The sequence below is a fragment of the Harpia harpyja genome, chromosome 14, assembly GCF_026419915.1.
Source record: "Harpia harpyja isolate bHarHar1 chromosome 14, bHarHar1 primary haplotype, whole genome shotgun sequence".
NCBI classification, from domain to species: Eukaryota; Metazoa; Chordata; class Aves; order Accipitriformes; family Accipitridae; genus Harpia; species Harpia harpyja.
Window position 1 is genome coordinate 3773404 of NC_068953.1, and position 20403 is coordinate 3793806.

Below are 20403 nucleotides of genomic sequence, written 5' to 3' on the forward strand. Positions count from 1 at the left end.
ACTTTATTACACTGTCAGCACGCTGCATAAAAGCATGGTAAAAGTCTTTTGTGCGTATGTTGGATGCATTAGTTAGTGAAAAAGACTTCCTGTATGTTTCCTACACTTTTTTCTGGGGATATTTGTATTGTATGGTAAATTAACTATATATACGACACACTGCAGTGGGGCAAGACAGTGAGGCCCCTCTTCTCTTGTATTTCTTGTACGTCCAGTGGGTGTTGTGTGATGTACAGCTGTACGGTACAGCCGCAGACAGCGTTTGCACGTATACTATTTTCTGGGTTGCAGGAAGGGGAAAGGTTTGTGAAGGAGAGCGTCTGGGCTACACCTTTGTTTGTTGTGGTGGTGGCATACCGTATCTCACGGTAGGTACAGGAAGCGTGCGCTGCGAAGGCGGCGGAGAGCGGCCGGGTATAGGTTAGCTGTGCTCTTGGCGATGGAGGCGGTTGTGCTTGCGACGCGGTGCAGCAGCTGTACTCAGTAAAGGTAAAAGGGAGGCAGTGCTGCCCGTTGCCGGAGGGTCACCCGGGCCTGTTGGTGCCAGGTCCCTGCCCGGGCCCGGGGGGGCTGCTGAGGGCAGCAGAACCGCTTGGTGCCCCCGGGTCCCGATGTGGAGAGAAGGCGTCGGTTTCCATGGCCGACACTGAGGAAACTGCGTCTGTGCCTGAGCTGCCCTCTGTGTGTGTGAGGGAGAGGGAGAAGGGAGCCGGCTGCCCTCTGTGTGTGTGCGTGTGTACGAAGGGAGCGGCGGGGGCGGGTGAGAGGAGCCGGTCTGTGTGCGGTGTGAGTGAGGCGAGCCGGGGAGTGAGCGTGTGTGTGTGAGTGGGTGGGTGGGAGAGAAAGAGAGAGGAAGCCGGTGTGTCTTTTGGCGGGGGAAGCCGGGGTGTGTGTGCCAGAGGAGCCAGTGCATGTGAGGAAAGCCGGTGTGTGTGTGTGTGAGAGAGGGAAGGGAAGCCGGTGTGTGTGTGTGTGTGTGAGAGGGAAGGGAAGCCGGTGTGTGTGTGTGTGTGTGAGAGGGAAGGGAGGCTGGTGTGTGTGTGTTTGTGAGGGAAGGGAAGCCTGTGTGTGAGGGAAGCCAGTGTGTGTGTGTGTATGAGAGAAGGGAAGCTGGTGTGTGAGGGAAACCAGCGTGTGTCTGAGAGGGAAGGGAAGCCGGTGTGTGTGTGTGTGTATGAGGGAAGGGAGGCTGGTATGTGAGGGAAGCCGGTGTGTGTGTGTGTGAGGGAAGGGAAGCTGGTGTGTGAGGGAAGCCGGTGTGTGTGTGAGGGAAGGGAGGCTGGTGTGTGAGGGAAGCCGGTGTGTGTGTGTGTGAGGGAAGGGAGGCTGGTGTGTGAGGGAAGGGAGGCTGGTGTGTGTGTGTGTGTATGAGGGAGGGGAAGCCGGTGTGTGTGTGTGTGTGAGAGGGAAGGGAGGCTGGTGTGTGAGGGAAGCCGGTGTGTGTGTGTGAGGGAAGGGAGGCTGGTGTGTGAGGGAAGGGAAGCCGATGTGTGAGAGGGAAGGGAGGCTGGTGTGTGAGGGAAGCCAAGCCGATGCGTGTGAGGGGAGCCGGCGTGCGCGGGGAGAGCCGGTCAGCGCGTGTACGAGGGGCGGGAGCCGCTGACGAGAGCCGGCAGGTGCTGACGGGCTCCCCCCGGCGGGGGGCGGCCCCGCTCCGGGCCTGCCCCTCCCCTCCCCGCCCCGTCCCGCCCCGCCCGCGGCCGGGGGCTCGCTCACCCCGCGGGCGGAGCAGCCGGCGCCGGCCCGGGGCCGGGATCCTCCTCCCGTTCCCTACGCGCCGGCTCCGACGTCAGGCGCGGGGAGCGGGAGGCAGCGCCCAGCGCCTCCGTTGCCAGAGACTCGGCGGCCGCCGGACGGGGCGGACGTCGGGGCGGCGACTCCCGGCGCGGCCCGGCTGCCGGCGGGGAGGGGAAGGGGGTGGCGGTTGGGGGGGTGGGGGGGGGAGAGGAGGGCGCTATGGCCGACGTGTTCCCGGGCTCCGAGCCCGGCGCGGCCCCGGACGCGGCGCGGCGCTTCGCTCGCAAGGGGGCCCTGAGGCAGAAGAACGTGCACGAGGTGAAGGAGCACAAATTCATCGCGCGCTTCTTCAAGCAGCCCACCTTCTGCAGCCACTGCACCGACTTCATCTGGTGAGAGACCCCCGGAGCTCCGCTCGCTCCTCGCACCCACCGGCGGCCCCTCACCTCCGTCCGGGCCCGCTCAGCTGGAGGGGATTCCCCCCCCCCCCCCCCCAACACCGGGGGCAGCCGCCGTGCCCGGGCTCCGCTCAGCGGCCGCCCGTCCCCTCCCACCCACCGGTTCCCCGGTGCCGCCGTTCCCACGGGTGACCGCCCCCGGCCTCTTCCCCCAGGGTCGGGCAGGTGAGCCCCGGCGGGGCAGAGCCGTGTCGCCTCGCTGCCCCCGGCTCTGTCTCGCCCTCCTCCAGGAGGGCTGTTTGCGGCTCCGAGGGGCTCCTGCCCCAGTCTGGGCGCACCCGGGTTTCGGGGCGGGGGGAGCCCCTCAACTTGCCGGTGCTCGGGGAAAGGGGTTGGGGGCAGCGCCGGCCGAGCGCCGCAGATTGATCGGCAGGTCTGATAGACCCACGCTGGGGATATCGCTTCCCAGATTTGTATTTCCTCACCCCTTGTCCCCTCCCCGAGCCGGGTTCTGCTTGGCTCGGCTTGACTTCACCCGCAAAGCCCCCTTCTCTGTGCCCGCCTTCCTTCCCGTAGCGGAGGGGAGCTCAGCCAGCGCTACAGCTGCTGCAGCAGAAACGGAGGGGTTTCTGTTTCAGGCTGTGGGTGTTGCTGTGTGGCACAACTTCTGCAGCTCTGCCTTTAACTTTGTGATCAGCGCCTGCTTTATTTCCTCCTGCTGCGGAGGGAGGGCAGGGAGATTGGGAAAGCACAGTGACACCGCTGCTACATTACATGTTTAGGAAGGGGAGGTGTTGGTTTTTTGTTTTTTTTAAGAGAAGGGTTCCTGCTGGAGGGACGGGAGGAAGGGAGGAAAACTTCCTACCAACACCCTCATTACTAAGCTGTTAGGGAAAAAATATACCTATCAGTTCCTGCCATGCCCTCTTCTGGGCAGGATTGCAGCTCCGCTGCAGGCCGAGCCGCTCGGCTCTCCCTGCAGCTCCCGGGTTCAGCGCTGCCCTGCACCCTTCGCTCTCCTCCCCCGAGCGATGCGAGTGGGCGTGTGGAGTCTGCGGGCTCCTGCCCTGTGCCCTCAGCGGGGTGAAGCAAGGGGAGCGGGTGTGTACCCTTGCATATAGGTGAACGTTTTGTACATTCAGGGAGTGTGCAACATAACCTGGGCTTCCTCGCCTTCACCTGAGATGGGGCTTAGCTTCAGCCTTGCCCTGCTGCTGAAGTTTTCACGGCAGGTTCGTTGCTGAAAATGAGAGCTGTGATTTATTTTAGCCGAAGTTGCAAAAGATCTAGAGGGATCCACACCCAGCTGGCTCTGTGTCTGTGGCAGGTGTCTTGCTCTTTTCGTATGCGTTTGTGTCTGGACGCAGACCTTTGCCTTCCTTCTTGAGTTTTCCTTGGTTTGCGTGCTGAAGAAAAGACTGTGATTGCTCCAGAAATGACTGAAATACATTTGCAGAGTAAGGAAGGAAAACTGAGATGGTAGACTGCAGAAGAAACAAGTCAACTTTTTGAGTGGGGGTTTTTTTCTTTTTTAATTATTTTTTCCTATTTGAAAAAAAAAATTGCAGAGTTTGGTATTGTAAAAGTGAGAGACCTTCAGAAACTGCTTCAAAGTTAATCTAAAACAGAATTAATTGGGAGGTGTGAAAAAACGCTGCAGGGTTATTGTCGGATTGTGTTTGTGCACATAAGTAGCGCAATTGAAAAACCAAGTGGAACACTGTCACGACATGACAGGACGGATTTGAAAGTGAAAGGGTATGCTGTAGCTGACAGGTGGCAAGAGGAGCTGTGCTCTTTTGTCTTGCTAGTGAGTCTAAGGAAGCTCTTAATCCTCTTCAGATGAGCATCTGACAGCTCGAAAACTTTTGTTTCATTTCCTTGTTTGAAGATGGGCAACTCTTGAATAAGCATCACACACCATAAAAAGTGCTTCATCTATTTCCAAAATGACATGTGGCAATTAACATACGTTTTAAGGTATAGAGTAGTAAATATAACCTTTCAATGAAACAGATTTTTTTTTTCTTAGATTACCTTTGACCAGGTAATATTTACCAAAATAGTTTAGCGCCTCCTTACCTTCTTAAACAACTTTCAGTTATCTGCTTTGTTTCTGAAGTGTTGGTATTTTTTTGAAGACCTTTTACTTAAAATACATTGTAACTGATCAGGGAGTGGAGTGGACTGCAGCTGGTTAGTGTATGAATTCAGCTCAAAACACTGAAGAATGGCTATGCTTTTAGCATAGGTAATACAGGAAAGTTCTTTACAAATAAGTCTGTTTAAAAGGATCAAAAATTATCTAAAGTCTGTTTCATGTTCTTAGTCCTGCTGTCAGCTTTCCTGCAATCGCGTTTGCACGCTTCTAGTAGATGCTTTTTACTTTTGTGAAGACAAGAGATAACAGCAGCAGAATGACAGTACAGTATAGTCACATATGCTGCCAAGTAAACAAACAATTTCATATTTCTTCTGGTTTTTGTAGTTTAGGCCTACTTATAACAATACCAGGCAGAGACTTTTGTGTAGAAATTTATGGAAATGCTCGAAGCTATGTAATTTCAGTTTCTACCTGAAGTAACAGTGTACTAAACGTTTTGTGTCTTCTCCAAATAAATAAATAAATAAAGTGGGAAAATTGTTGATATAATTTTTTAAAAACCATTTCCACAAAGTTGATAATTAAACTTCAAGTCGTTAGTTGCATAGAGCCTGCTGGCTAGCTTCTACCATTCATAGCTTTTGTTCATTTGTCTTTGAGTGTAAGCAGCTCCAGCTCTCCAGATGAAAAATGTTCTGCAGAGAGGGAAAATGCAGAGAAGTGTTTATAGCAAGGATACTCAAATCATTTATTTTTGCGGAAAGAGAATGTTCAATATTTAAAGAGAAACAAGTAAATAAAACCAACAACAGTGCAATTTGCCAGAGGTATAATGTATGTTGGAACTCTGGATACCACGTACAATGCTTTTGTCACTGTATTCATTGGTAAAGTATTACGCGCACATTTATATTTTGTTATGGAAATGAAGCAAGGAAGCTGGAAGAATAATCAGTATGAAACCAATGGACCTGTCTTCTCATTTATATTGAAACAGGCAAAACCTTTAACCTGCCTCCTTTCCATACAACAAATGACTGGTGTCTAGCTGAGGCGCGTAACAGCATCGGCATGCAATCCTAAAATTTGGATGAAAAACTAAGTCTGGTTTGTTTTATACGCCTTTGCTAGAACTTGGAATATTTTACATTGCTGTTAAGTATACATGTGGCATTAAATGAGTTGAAATATTATGCAGTAATCACAGATGATGATAATTGTAGATCCAAAATAGCTTGTAAAATAATAATAATAAAAAAATTGTTGCCAGAAGCTGAAATTACATGGCTGGTGACAGCTATTGTTCTGTGCTTTGAAATGGGTGGGTTGTTCTGTGTTGTATATTTTAAAATCTGTTGCTGTCGTAGCAAAATCTGAAGTAATTTAATATGAAGCTATTTTTATGTTGTTACAGATCATTGAGAAGAAATTATAACTAAACTTACTAAGATGGGTTTTTTTTTTTTTTCTTTTTTGTGCAGGGGATTTGGGAAACAAGGATTTCAGTGCCAAGGTAAGCCACAAATGCTTTGTTGGCTAGCACACACTGTTGCACCTCATTTTGAAGGTAGCCAAAACTTGCCTGTAGCAAGAGGGAGACAAGCCTGGAAGTACTAAGCAAGCATCTCTGCCTATGTAAATTCAAAAGGAAGACAATTATTCAGTTAAATAACTCTTGGTATTTATATCATATACATTGAACAGTCAAGTAATTGTTCATACTGTAATAACACAAAAAGTTGTTTTTTTTAAATCTCATCATGGTAAATGTCATATAATCTGCATGCAGTGCAGCTTCTAACTTTTCATGGAAATAATCTGTACAATTTAGCTTTTGCAGAGACCATTTTTCACATCAGAAGCTCTTGTCTGTGTGGGCGTTTTGGAAAATGGATTCACTTTTTAGTCATACGGCTTCTTTTCATAACCCAAACTCCCTGTTTTTAATTTTCATATGCTGTATGTTTAGGAAGACCTTTGGTTTGAACTATGTTTTAGGACAGGCAGCATTTCTCTGTCTTATGTAATACTTAATTACAAAAAAATCCACTCCTACAAAATCACTGATTTAATAAATTCTACTAACCTTGAGAAATTGAAAACTGCTGTAGTGGAAGACAACTATATACATGAAAGCCAGAGCATGATAGGCTGTATTCTCATATTTTCTGTATTTTTGCCAAGTTCTTATCATTATTTAGCATTTAATCATAAAATAACCACACCCAACTACTGTTGGTTTTTTGTGTCATACGTTTACCTAATTAGGATGAGGCTTTTTGTTGTCCCTTTCTCTTCCCCCACCTTCTTGCCTGTTATTTCACCTGCAGATGTACATTGTGTACTCATTAGCTAGCCTTTTGGTTCTTTCTTTCATTACATTTATTTAATGGTTATTTGCTAATGCTTTAGAGCATATTTGACTATCCTGAATGTTGCTTTTACTTACTAGTTAGTGAAATTATGGATTCTGTGGTATTTTTGTGAAAGTTGATGTTAGTTGATATTGAAATTAAACCTCTGAGAAACTGAATGTAAAAGAATGATGCCTTTTAAAGATGTTGCAATAAATATTTTTCCTTCTGCAAGTAGAAACTTGCAGACACACACGTATAGTGAAAACATTGCATGCCTTAGTAAGGTAAGCTTGCAAGCATGATTTTACCATGAATCTTGTATACAACTTCCTCTGTGTCCCAAAATATTAATATTAAATTTTGTAGATATCCTCCATTTTTTTGCTACTCATTGCATCCGAAGCAGTGCTATAGATCAGTCTGTAGTCCTCAGTCAGTAATGGAATGGCATTTCCTGACTCCCATTTAGGATAGCTCAGTGGTTCCTAGTTAAGGAATTATTTAGATGCTCATTAGAGATTTCAGTTGGTATACAGAAAATAATTGGGGCTCCATTTAAATTATATAGTTATCTATCTTAAATTTTGTAGTTTGAGCAACGTTGACTTTCTCCTGTCTTCCAGTCAGGCAGCTAGTGGCTAAAATTGGACGCCATGCACTGATCTGAGCCACAGATCAAATTTGGTATGGCGGTTCATTTCCAGTATTTTGGATTCTGTGGCCAGAATTCCTTCTACCATCATAATTCTAGTTAGCTGGGAATAGTTTTGTCTGATGAGGACTAGTCTTTATAAAGCTAGCTAAAAATTTGAATTTAGTCTCATTTTCCCTCCAAACACCATCCGTGAACACAACCAAGAGTAAAAGCAGTAGAGCAGCTTGATTTTATTTTTAAATGCTTCAGAAATGATACTTTTTAGGAATCTAAATATGTTCAGACCTGACTTTTGTCTGCATCAGAGCAAGATTCTGCAGTTTCTCTTTGATGGAGACTGTTGTATTCAGTGTTCTTGTCTGTATTCTTATACAGTCAAAATCTCTAAGAAATATTCTAATTATAGGTAGTTTGTAGCAAGTTATTGTTGGTGCACTAATAAGTTTAAGTAGTGGGGTTTTTTGCTATCATTCATTAAATTCGATTGTGATCAAGATCAAAGAGATCATACTCTTGGGACAACAGTCTTGAAAAATAAAACTTCCATGATAAAGTTAAGCAGCTGAATCAAATTTTTCAGTTCAACTTTCTGAAGCTTCCATCTAAAAAGTCACCAGCTAAAGCTGGAAAGACAAATTCATGAGAACATGAAGAATTAAAAAACAAAAGTGTGAAACTAGAAGGTGGGTTGCAAAAAAACCCCTAGTTTCTTTAATTAAGCAACAACCTTTACAGAAAAGAATGACAAATGAAGAATAAAATGGAAATTTCAGTATGACATGAAGGAAAGGAAAGAATATTACAGTGACAGCTCCTCATATAACTATAGGTCTTGGTCCGTCAGAGTTTCCATTATAAAAAACTTTTTTAGCTCTGTTTTCAAGAGTGTTGTAAAATCTCCTGCTAGACAGAAACTTGATGTCAGGCAGGTTTCAGAGTTGGGTGGATTTATTATTTCCAAAGTTGTTTTAAATTCCTCTGGCCTTTGTTACCAAAGGGAAGAGGAAAGGTCCATAATGCTAATGCATCAAAGTCAAATGAAGTTTCTACTCTAAGAAATTGCAATTATTCTGTGAATATTTCTGTTAGTAATTCTTTAATTAAACAAAAGTCCTAACTTAGTGTTTATGCAGTATTAAATGTTGCAGCTAACACAGTATGTTTTTATATATTTTTAAAACTTCCTTTAAAAAGGTGTCACACAAAATGTAGTTCTAGTTTTATTTTCAAGACATGCCCTCAAAAGAAAAGATTTTTATGTTTAAATTTAAATTTTATTTAAATTAAAACAATGCTATACTGTAATGATCTTTTTTTTTTTTTGGACCATTAATACCTTTTTGCATTGGGCTTGCTTTGAGCCTTGGAACATGTTTTCAAATGTATGTAATCACTTTTGTTTTCTGATTTCAATGACTATGTTTCTGCTGTAGTGTTCAGCTTCAGCATTATGTGAAAACATTTAAATGAGTTCTTTGGAATTGAAGATAAATATTTTCATTTATTTTGTTAAAAAGCTTTGCAAAATTCTCTCCCCCACCTTATTTTTATGGGATCCCTATGAATTTGCAAAAGACAATAAATTCAATTTTGGTATGGCTTTTAATGCCCTTAATGCGGCAGAGGTTCAGGGTGCAATTGCATTATTACTGCGCAAATGCTTAGCAAGAGACAGTCCACAGCCTAAGTAGTTTGTCTTTCTTAATGCGTGTAATCTAATGTGGCTAGCTACTGTATATACTAGCAAATAGTATTCAGAATGCCTACTTAGGTTTACAGCTATGAGTTATGATATGTTATTTTACGGAGAGGCTGCAGAATTCTGTTGTATTATCGGAAATAAGTTTTTCAGAGAGGGGGTTTTGGGTCAAAAAGTAGCAGTGGAAGAAGTCTGGGCCTGTCTTTGGTAATATATGAATTTGAAAATGAACTTGAAAGATTTCAGCTGGATTAACTTTCTCCTAAGGAATATATTTTTACTGCCTCCTGTTATTAGGAAGCTTTTTGCTGTTTGATATTTGTGTTTTATTGTTGATTTATGCAAACAAACTATTCTAAAATATTGTGCTTTTGAAACAGGAGTTCTTATTCTGCTATTTTGTTTTTGCTGTTTTCTGTTGATTGTCTTTGTGGTAGCGAAAACATGATGGTAAGATTATTTAAGGGAGTTATGGCTTTGTTTTGTTTTCTTACATTGTCAAGTAGGACAGCAAGCTGTCTGTAATGCTGAAAGCTTTTCTCTGACGTGCACCTGGAAATACTGCAAGAGGAATGTGAAAATTGGAATAATTTAAAATGTTTTTGAATCTGCCACACTATGAAAGTTCCTCTTTTAAGAAAGCAGACTTTAAATTAAGCAAGCTTTTAAGTTAAATTTTGACTTCATCATTCTTTTGATACTAACTGTTATACTCTGAGTATAACCTAGATCTGTTTCTTTCTGTTTGATTTGTAAGAAAAGTTTTTCTGGTGAACAGAGCACAACAAATAGTGATTCACTAAGATGTGAAGAATGTGTATTAAAGAACGTGTATTTATTTATGTTTAGAGGTTGTTTTAAGTTCAGCACTGAAGGCTCAGCAAGTTCCTCAAGGTGAAAATATTTTTAGTTACAGTACTGTAAATGCAATCAACTCATGTTCCTGATTAAGGCCCTGTTGTTAATTCTCTCCCAAACGGTCAAAATTTGTAGTTATTAACTGCAAGTTTTCCCTCTTTTCCATGGTTTCTGCAGGGTCTACTGAAGTGCAATGTTCTGCTATAGTTCAGCTTTGAAATATCTTTGGTTTAAGGACAATAACTAGCTAAGGAAGTCTTTCATGTTTGTTTTCTAATTTACATAAATAAAAATTAGAGAAATCAATTAAAGCAGATTATGTTTAGCTAATCTGTGCAACTAATGCTCTTTCCACTTTTTTTTCCTATCTTCCCTCAATTTATTTTCAGACTATTTTTTTCTGAATGTTGAATTTTATCTTAGCATGGTAAGCTTTTTTGGAATAGCTTGTGTCATGCTAGGTATGCTTCCTAACACTGCTGGTTCTGGACTAGTTAGACATCTATAGCAACTCCTTCACTAAAAATGCAAATGGCTGGATTTTATTCTTTTTTTACTGTCCTTGCAAATTGTAACGTTGGCACATTAAAACAGCGCTTCATTTCCTCTGCTTTATCTTTTATCCCCTAGTTCTTGACCTCTCTTCTACAGTGAAAAGACCAAAGAACCCACTGATGCCGCCTCTTTTTTTAAATCATGTATTTTCGTTAAAAACATTGTATTAAAGGTCTCTGTAGAGAGGTGGCCGAGAAACTAATTTTTAATGCTATATCTGTGATCTGAAGATTTGAACCAATGAAACCTCTGAACACCTGTCACCTGGTTGATGTGTACAGTTTTTATTAATCCTCAGCTCTGTTATAACATGTTTATAGAGGAAGCAGCACAATTAATTCTTCCTTGTGTATGGATCAAGGCTTAGTTCTTGGTTTTCTATCCTGATAGTTGTGTTTCCCCTACCAACAGTTTCTTGTTCATTTTACTATCTTAATTTTCCTTTGTAACCGAAAAAAAAGCTAATAAAGAAAAATGTATTACTTTGCTGTGTTGCTTCTCATAAAAATATTTTCTGTCTTCCTTCCTTGGAAATGTTATTGCCAAAGGGTGGATAAGACACAAAGTAAGTTCCCCTCTATGCCAGAACTGCTTCTCTTGTATCATTATCATTTTTGTGGTAAGATCGGATATTACAGACACATTGAACAATGTGTGTGTTTTTCTTTGCACTTTTTGTGTTACTTATTAGTCATGTGCTACAGTTTACATTAACATTTCTATAAGCCTGAGATTGAGAAATGAATTCCATGGATGTCTCTCAAAGTCTGACTGTTGATGCTTTCTATGTAACTTAACAGTCAGCATGAAATCTTCTGAAATGGAAACTTAGTATAGATATACTTAAAGCAGGTGACTCGTTAATGTATTTTCATGCATATAACTTGGAGGTATCTGTTCAAAAATGGAACCCCCAGGGCGAAAACTAAACACATACACACACCCCCCAACAAAAAAGAACAAAACAAAAAAACCCACCTGGGAGCATAAATTGTATCTGCGCACAGACAGTTTCCATGATTCCTCTAGCCAGCATTGTCCTTTCCGCTGGCCTTTTGCCCTCAGCCTAATTTGTGGACTGCGTATCTGTGGACTCCTTCTCAAAGGACAGTCATTTTGATGATCTGCAGATATCTGACATATAGATTATAAGCATGCAGATAAGATGCTTGTTGTGCATTTGTCTTGTCAGCTTTTATTTATTTATTCTTCCCCTCCTTCAACTGTTCCTTTTGTTCCCTTTTCAACGTATGTCCCATATTATGAGGAAATACGGTCCTGTTAATTGCCTGATACCAGTGTAAATTGAGATTCCTATCCCTGCAGCTAAACTCTGAGAGAACTTTGAAAAATTACCCATATTCCAAGTTTTCACTGAGAACAGCATTGATGTGCAGATGAAACTCCTGAGTCTTAATGAGTTCAAATATATTAGTGTTGGTTCAAATCAAGAAAACCCTTTGGAAATACGTATCCCAGTTGTCCCTGCTTTTGCAGTGCTTTGGTTTGCATTGCTGTGTGGTCTTGGAGCATGCAAAGTGGATTCCTTTTGGGTGATACCAAACAGAGAGCTGTGTTACAGCAGCGCATTTAATGTCCTCCAGGTGCTAAAGGGTGTTTGGTTCATGGATCATACGGCAGCTCATCCAACACAAAATCCCTGAAATGTGGGCTGTATGGGTGTCTGGTTCTTAGCACTGTTTTCCTCTATAAATCTGTTCCGGTTGGAGCATTACTTCATAATGTAGACATATAGGTTATGCTTTCAGCAATTGTCTTTGCGCAGGGAAGGGAATGTGTTGTCTCTGAGCATTGCTGCTTTATAGAAACAACAACAGGGCATCTTTGTCAGAAGAGGGAAGATACATGTATTCATGTTGGTGAGGATTCTCTGTTACTACAATCATGTGCATCACAAAAAAGTTCTATATATCAAATAGTATGAGTCACCATACCTGGAGGTATTTAAAAGATGTGTAGATATGGTGCTTAGGGACATGGTTTAGTGGTGGACTTGGCAGTGCTAGGTTAACAGTTGGACTTGATGATCTTAAAGGTCTTTTCCAACCTAAACAATTCTATGATTCTAGATGCACAATACACAATTCACTAAATATACAATTCACTCAACACAGAACATGGCGGTAAAATAGAGAAATATGCCATTGTACTTCTATTTTCCAGAAAAATTCCTTGGTGATATTGTGCTCATCAAAGCTGGAACGTAACTAAATCTTATTTTGCAGCAAAAGGATTTTTAGTTGTATTACATTTCAAGGGCAAAAACATCGTCACCCTTCCCACCCTTCTAACATGTTAAGTTTTCTTTTGTTTACTTGAATCAGTTAGATATCCCAGCAGTGTGTTCCAGTTAAAAGAAACTGACTGTTCTAGTGCCCTGGATGTAATTCTGTGAAACTCTTCAGCTTCTAATTAAACATGTGGGAGTGATAGCTCATTCTGAGTTGACAGATAAACCAGTTTGAGTCCTGGGCAAGTTAAAGTTTGGCATATTCTTTATTTTCCCCTCTGCTTTGGTGTAATACTGCACATCAACTGCTGATATGCAGCCACATATGGTGTTAATTTTATACAAGATTTTTGCGGATGAAAGTGACTTACGCCATGAGTGGAATTAAATGAACTGTTGGAAGGAAAGTTGCAGAAAGATGAAGAAAACAGATTTCCCTGTTGGGATGCATTGATAATTGTGTCTTTTATGTTTGTTTTTGTGGGCTGTTTCTCTTTAGGGTAAAAGGTAAAAATAATAAGTAATTTAATAAATACTTTAGGCTTAGTTCCACAGCTTTTACATCTGCAGTAGAAAGCATGAAAGTCTAAGAGTGAAGGACTTTATGTATAATTAATAACAGGAACTACCCTTTAAGTGTTTTTAAATTCTTGTAGATGGTGAACGTTATAATTCTAACTGATTTCAGCAGTGCTTGTTGAAGACTTGTAGAGGCTGGGAGAGCTTGGGAGTTGGTTATCAGCTGTTAATTTTTCAACTGCACCTATTTATGAATACTGTCTTCTATAAGTGTAATTCGTAACAGTTACCTTGTAAGTCAGGCAACTGAACGTGTGCGTACATATCTTTCTGTGGATTTCATTGTCATTTACTCTGATCTCTTAATTATAATTCAATTTACATGAAGTTTTTTGGTTCCTTTCTGCAATTAGGTAACCTAGACTGTAGGGTACTGCAGACACATAGACCTTTTTTCAGAATATCTTCTAGTGACTTCATGTAGATTTTGAAATCACATTACTGTCTTTATTAATTAAAACCTTTTCAGCAAATGAGCTTTATTAGAAGTCTGAAATATGTCTCTATAAATGTAGAAGCTTACCAGAATTATTATTTTTGTCTGTCCCCTATTGTTTACAAAATGTCTTTTTTTTTTAATAATTTATTTAGACTGATACAGAAACACACTTTGTGAACTAAAAATGCAAGTTTGTCCCGAAACAGCAAAAATATGGTCATTATTACTCTCTTAATTTGCTACTTTCTAGTTTTTAAAATGAAGCTGCAAAGTTCTAATTAATGCTTGTCTTTATACTATGGCCAGTCAAGATTTAGAAAAACATTTACTCTTCATTTGCAGTCACACATACAGGTTTTTGACACTGTCAGAAGTGTCTGTGAATGGACAATGATCAACAGAATAGCTCATATGGGACATTCAAGGCTTTATTTACCTTATCTAATAATTGTCCAGTTGTTTTCTTTTTTCTTTTTGCTGAGAAAATACCCCATATTCGGAAAACAAAATTGTAATTTTTAACTAGTTGCAGCCATTGCCCCTTCTTTTCTTTAGCTTCAGTCAAAAGAATTGTATAATGCTATTAATATTGTATATGTCGCAAGCATTTGCATATAGATAAATGAAGCTTGTAATTGCATTTGGAAGTTGCAATTTTTATTCTGGAGCAAAACTTTATGAAGATTGTGTTCTTGAAAATTAGACATGTTTTTCCTTCCAAATGATCATTTAAATGATAGCGTAATGAATATTGATACCAATTTAATTAACCATTTTCAAATTTTAAATCTACAAGAATCAGCTGTTTAGAAATTGGGGCTCTGTAGGCTTGGGTTTCAAAGCCACTACTAATGTACATGATTGTGTCTACTTAATATATGTTGGAAAAAGATTAGTGACTCAGAAAAGTGGGTGAGATACTGTCCTTCCTTATTTTACTACTAAATGTGGGAAGAGTACATAACACAAGGTACAGACTGAAGATAGAAATTCTTATTTTGAAGAGTGTTGAACTTTATTCCAAATGCAACTTTCCAAAGCACAGATATTTCACTCTCCATTTTCATTTAAAATTAATAGCATTTTTAACTTCTCTGGAACGTGTGCTAAATGTGTTCCTCAGTAAACAAAACATTACTCATGTACGAGGATGAGTTGGAAGAATAGTTTAGGTTCTTTCAACTTCTAGTCTGTGCCGGGTTATTATTTTGTTCTTTACTCACCAGGATATCAGCCAGAGTCCACTTCAAAGTATTCTTGTCCTCAAGAAATTGGTCATTTTAATATGAAAAAAAAAAAAGTGAATCTTTCTGTGCTGGCAAAGAGTGCAGGAAGAAGCCTTATCTTATGAAAAGGTATTGGGTACCTTAGTGTTTTAGTGGGCTGATTTTAAAAGTTGCTTTCTTTCCTAAGACGTTATTGTTAGGAATCACGATCTGCATTCTTATAATTTTTCTCTGCAGATAAGCTGGAACAAACTTTTGGAAAGTGCAAAATGATCCCCCTCATAATTGCTTTTGCTTGCTGAATATGTCTCTGCAGTGCCATTCTTTCTGCTTCTGTGTCACACTGCATGCATTTCCATGGCAGCTTCTGATTCTCTGGGCAAAGAAGTGTTACCTAGTGCCTGTTACCTGAACTAGTTTTCCATTTTTTGCACGCGAGCTTTGAGCCACAGAGAATTTTTGTGCATCTGAAGATGATGACATCCTGGTAGTTGATGACAGGTTCTGGGCATCTTGATTCTCTCCTATTCCAGAATTTTATAAAGTAAATGGATTTCAACCTAACAATTCCCTGAATTTGTTTGACTCGGAGGAATTGTTAAAAAATAATCACGTTACAATAAATATAGAAATAGGCTAATGCAACAGAATTGATTATAAGGGTATATATTTTTTTTTTCAAGTTTTTCCATCATGGCAGGTTAGTTGATTGAATTTGTGATGTGCCCTAAAATTAGTCAGATTTTGTATTGCTCTTACCTTGTTTGCTAACTTTTACTTTAAGTGAATTAAATTTGAGAGCATTCCAAGTGTGTCAGTCTTATATCTTCCTTTCTTGTCATCAGCTTTTACAAATTACATCTGTTGGATATATTTTTATAAAATAGAACTTCTCTGTTAATACAAGCGAATGCAAACATAGCAGAAAGCAGTAGGTACAATCCTGTGCATAGATATTTTTCAGTTCTTCTGTATGTGTATAGGCCCATTGAGACAGATGTTGCAAGACTACAGAAAGAAGTGAGAAAAACATAATTTTGTTTATGTTCTGTTTCATATATTTTGGTACCTAGATATTGCTCAGAGTTCCTTTTGACATTATTGGGGGATCCTCAGGTGTGAGCCTTTAAAATGCAGTAAAGGCTCAATAAATCTAGTTGTGCAGCTTAGTAGAACTGTTTCTTGTGGTGTCTCCATTGCATTGTATGTCTGTGACAAACACACACAACTGTTGCAACTGTCTGAAAACCCTGGGGAATAAAAGTGTATTTTGTTAAATACGAAAACTTACTAAAATTCTATTCTTATCCCAGTATATCAGTGGGCTGAAAGGTGGTGGTTTTTTATGGTAATTTATTTCTTTGTGTTGCTATTTGCTTGTCTAAATCTGACCTATATGTTGGTACATATAGTATAGGTTCTTTAGTATTAGTTTCTGAATTGCCTATACAGTAATATCCCTGATTTACCTGTAAAAAGGAGCATTGGAAAACAGTGTAGTTGCTGAAGAGGGTTTTAAAGTGCTAGTGGTGGATATGTTTTACACTTTTTTTTTTCTTAGAAGTGGTATTGTTTCCTAATAGGTCATATAGTCATTATGCCAACTGCACAGCATGCTATTGCATTAGATTATTTTATGCTGTGGTGTTCTGTATGCTATTGCCAGTCGTTTCACTGAGTAGTACTTTTAAGTGTTTCGTTCTGCCTTAGATATCCAGGTGTGCCTGATAAATCTCGTAGGCTGTAAAACTGATGCCTGCCCTTGTTAACATATGTGTAGAAGTCAGCAAAGCTTAGTTCTAAGATTTTTGCAAAACTGAAGTCTTGTGTCAGCTTCCTGATGCTATGTAATGAGGAACAGTTTAGTTGTCATGTTTGTGTAAAGTTCTGTTCATTTAATGAAGCTTGAGCTTGGGTTTCTTTGAACACTTTGCAAAACAAGAATTACATTGTATATTATTAAACTTGGTACAAGGCCAGGTGTCGTTTTCATTTTAGAATATAAATACGTTATATTACAAATATTTAAGGCTTATATTTTATTCATAATTTATATGCTGCATCATTATTTTGTGGCAGCAAATGTTTTACATATTTTCTATGGGTGTGGATACTTGTCAACAAGTATCCTGAAGACAACACGGTCCATTAGTTTCAGGGGTACTCCTGGAAGTCCATCAACCAGGACATCCCTGGAAGCCTAGAACTGCTTTAGTATCTGGGACAGATGTAATGGAGCAGATATGTCTGACTTTGACTTTTTGCTCAATATACCTTGTCCTAGTCCAGGTTTCTTTTTTTATAAATAGCATAGGAAATGTAATAAGAACACTGTAAAATATTTTATAATAGAGCTGTTTCTATATTGGGAAGAGGGAGGACAAACCTTTGTCACCATTGCATCCCTTTCCTGGTTTCTGTAGAAGGTCTTTGACTTCAGATTCTTTTGCTTCCTGCCTGTGTCTTTAACTTCTCTCTGGGTCTGTGTTATTGTCGTTGTGTGTATTTATAATCATACACTGCAACTACAGCTCCAGTTTTTAAACAACCCAGTCACTATAATGGGCATAAAAAGTCCCAAGGCGTTTTACTGCTACTGTCATCTTAAGTGCTTTTGAATCCTGATGACAGAACAATAAAATGTGGGTGGTTAGGTTAATGTGACTGACAGTGACTGAGACTTCATGTTAGAAGAATATTGAGTGCACAAACTCATTGATGCAAGGCCATGAATTTATGGACACATCATAATTTTGGAGTATTGATTATTTAAGTAAATGTGTAGCTGAAGATTGGTGAAGGGAATAAAAGACTTCACCATATATCATTAATGTATTAGGGAGGTCTAATTGGGTTTATGCAGGTTTTCATAACAAGATTTCTGCAAAAAGCATTGATAAATATGCTCAGTAAATTTTAATGAAGTCCTAAATACTATCCGTGGAGCTCATTTTGTAATTTAAATCAACACGTTAGAGTACTAATTGTAGAACTTACTGTAGAATTAGATTTTTAATAAATCTTGCTCTTTCCTGGCTTTTATTTTAACTTATGCAAATATTGACCTTTGAATTCTTACCATTGCCTATGTTTTATTGAGCCTTGCTTTGAAGGGGCAGGGGATGGATGTGGTATCATCTTTAAGCTTTTGTTGTAATAATTAAAAAGGCAGTGTCAGATGTATGGATCATTTTACATTTAACATGGCAAAATGAAATCAAATCAGTGATAAAATCAGTAGGGTTAATTTTAGAACCATCAAATGCGAAGTGTAGAGAATGGAAACTAGGCTGGCCAGCAGGAGCATAACTGATGTATTTCCAGAACTTCAAAAACACAGTTCATATCAGTTCTGCGGTCAGGGGTACTCTTTGTAAGAGTGTAGGATCGTATTCATGTTGAGCCAATAAATGTTCTTAATATATTAAAGCCTGGATCTTGCAAGCTGCTTTGTATGAACGGATCAGTATCATGGTCAATGAACATCTATCTATTATGTTGTTTTATATGGAAAAAACGTTGGGATGTGACCTTAATCTGTAGTTAATAGTATAGGCTTTAATACTTATTTTTGTTTGTAGTGCAGAGATCCTCTGAATAACTGAAGCCTCATACTATGCAGAATTCTGCATTAATATTTAGTAAAGTGAGATGCCTTTCATACAGAAGGTTTAGTAACCTAGAGAGACGCTAGATGTGCTGTTATGTGCATGTATCCTATCACTTTCCATATGTATTTTTTTGAAGTGGAAACTGTTTGCTTGAGCTCAGTATTGAAATTGCTATTTAATAGCATGACAATATCTCTTAAAATTTTACATAAAAATATTCTGTCATATAAATAGTTGATATAATTTAAATCATGCTCGTTATGGCTGTAGGTAAGGACAGAGCTATAAATGCCACCTGAAACATTAATTGGATATAATATATACCTCATCAGGACAGAGTGGCCAACTTACAGACCATGTAAAAAAAAAAAAATTCTCATTATACACACATGTCTTGTAACAGTAATCAAGAAGCAGTAGTAAGAAGATGCAACCCTTACTTCCTAGGTAACTCAGAGAATGGCTTCATCTGCTGTGCATGTATAATACATAAATACATTGTGTGAAATAATTTGGATGATTTTACCGTGGTACACAGTGTTGATCCTGTTAAGAAAAGCCTACAGCACACTCTATGTCTCAGCAAATACAGTTCTCCCAGGCTTAATGATATGGAGATGATTGTTTGTTTTCATTCCCCTGCCTCTTATTTTAGAATATAGTTATCAATGGAGCAAAATATGATATACTTAAAACTTGTTCTCAGCAGATAAGTGCTTGTCACTTAATATGTAACTTCCCTGTTGTGCTGTTATGTGTAAGGAAAGCTCAGATGATGGCTCTGGGAATACGTTGAGGTTGGAGAAACTAGCTCCTTGAACCAAGTTCTGTCTGTAGTTGCTACTTAGTTTTAGGGCGAATGAGTTCTTCCATTCAGGTTATTTTGCTGTATGCAGTATTAAATTCAGAGGATGACAAATCAAATGGGTGATGGGAAAGAGCATGGTTTTCCTTGAGAAAATACTCAAGAGCTATTTTCTGTTGTGCTCTCTGTAATATTGATAAAAAAATAAGTTGGGGGGGGTTGTATTTTTTTTCCCCTGTTATAGCATATTTTGAAAAAATAGAACCCTTAATTCTAGCTCTTGTTGCATGGGTAGATTATTTATCCTTAGGTTGAGGCTTAAAACCAGAGTAATTTATTCTTCTGTGGTATCTCTTTCTGCAGTTAGAAATTCATCCTGACCTGATGGTGAGATGCAGGGTAGCAGATGCAATCTTTGGATCAACCAGCTACAGCTTTTGTATTAACCAGTCATCAGGAAATATCACTAAATTACTGGAGTACAAAATGCATCTGTTGGAAATATGTTTAAGTCTTTTGTGAAATAGGATGGGAAAAACAGTACTAGAGTGGGGAGTGGCTTTAGAAACAGCTGTGCTAAACAACAAAGTGTGGGCCATGTGAATGAGCTCTTTTCAGAAATCCAAGCAGACCTAGTTGGAGTTGGGTTCGTGTGGCTTCTCTCCAACTGTTTTGTTTCTCTGACTATTGCATAAGTGAATTCTGTAGTTTGTTCGGGTTTTCTGTCAGTGAAATCTGCCTGTGTGCAAACTGCTGGGCAGTAGCCTAAATGCATATGTGGCTTTCCAACAGTTAAAGCTAGCTGGGTTTGGCTGCTTATATTTCCAGATTTAGTCCCGACTTCGCTAGGCGTGTTGGCTCCTTATTTTTGAAGGAATGCTGTCTTAATTTCTGCATTCAAAAGGAAAGCATTAAGGCTATGAATCAACCCTTTAACATTTGCTTAGCCCTCAACTTTGATATTTTATTAATTTGTTTTAATGGCATAATCCATGTTGCCATGAGGATGCTTTTCAAGGCCACATGTCTGCTCTTAGAAGTTGTTGTCCTGCTGTGTTTTGTAACAGCATGTCCTAATTCTAAAGTTGCCTATCATGTAGCCCTGATGCAAGTACTCCCAGCCTTTTCC

At 39.8% G+C, this 20403-nt stretch overlaps 1 protein-coding gene across 3 annotated transcripts in view; it reads left to right on the forward strand.

Annotated features, from left to right (window-relative positions):
- Positions 1-1942: 1942 nt before the first annotated feature.
- Positions 1943-20403, forward strand: part of PRKCA (protein kinase C alpha) — a 169458-nt gene continuing 150997 nt past the window's right edge. For all 3 annotated transcript variants that reach the window (XM_052807383.1, XM_052807384.1, XM_052807385.1), the window contains exons 1-2: positions 1943-2129; positions 5721-5752. In XM_052807383.1, coding sequence (XP_052663343.1) covers positions 1957-2129; positions 5721-5752 — 205 coding nt within the window. In that variant the 5' untranslated portion in view covers positions 1943-1956. The remainder of the gene's footprint in view (positions 2130-5720; positions 5753-20403) is intronic.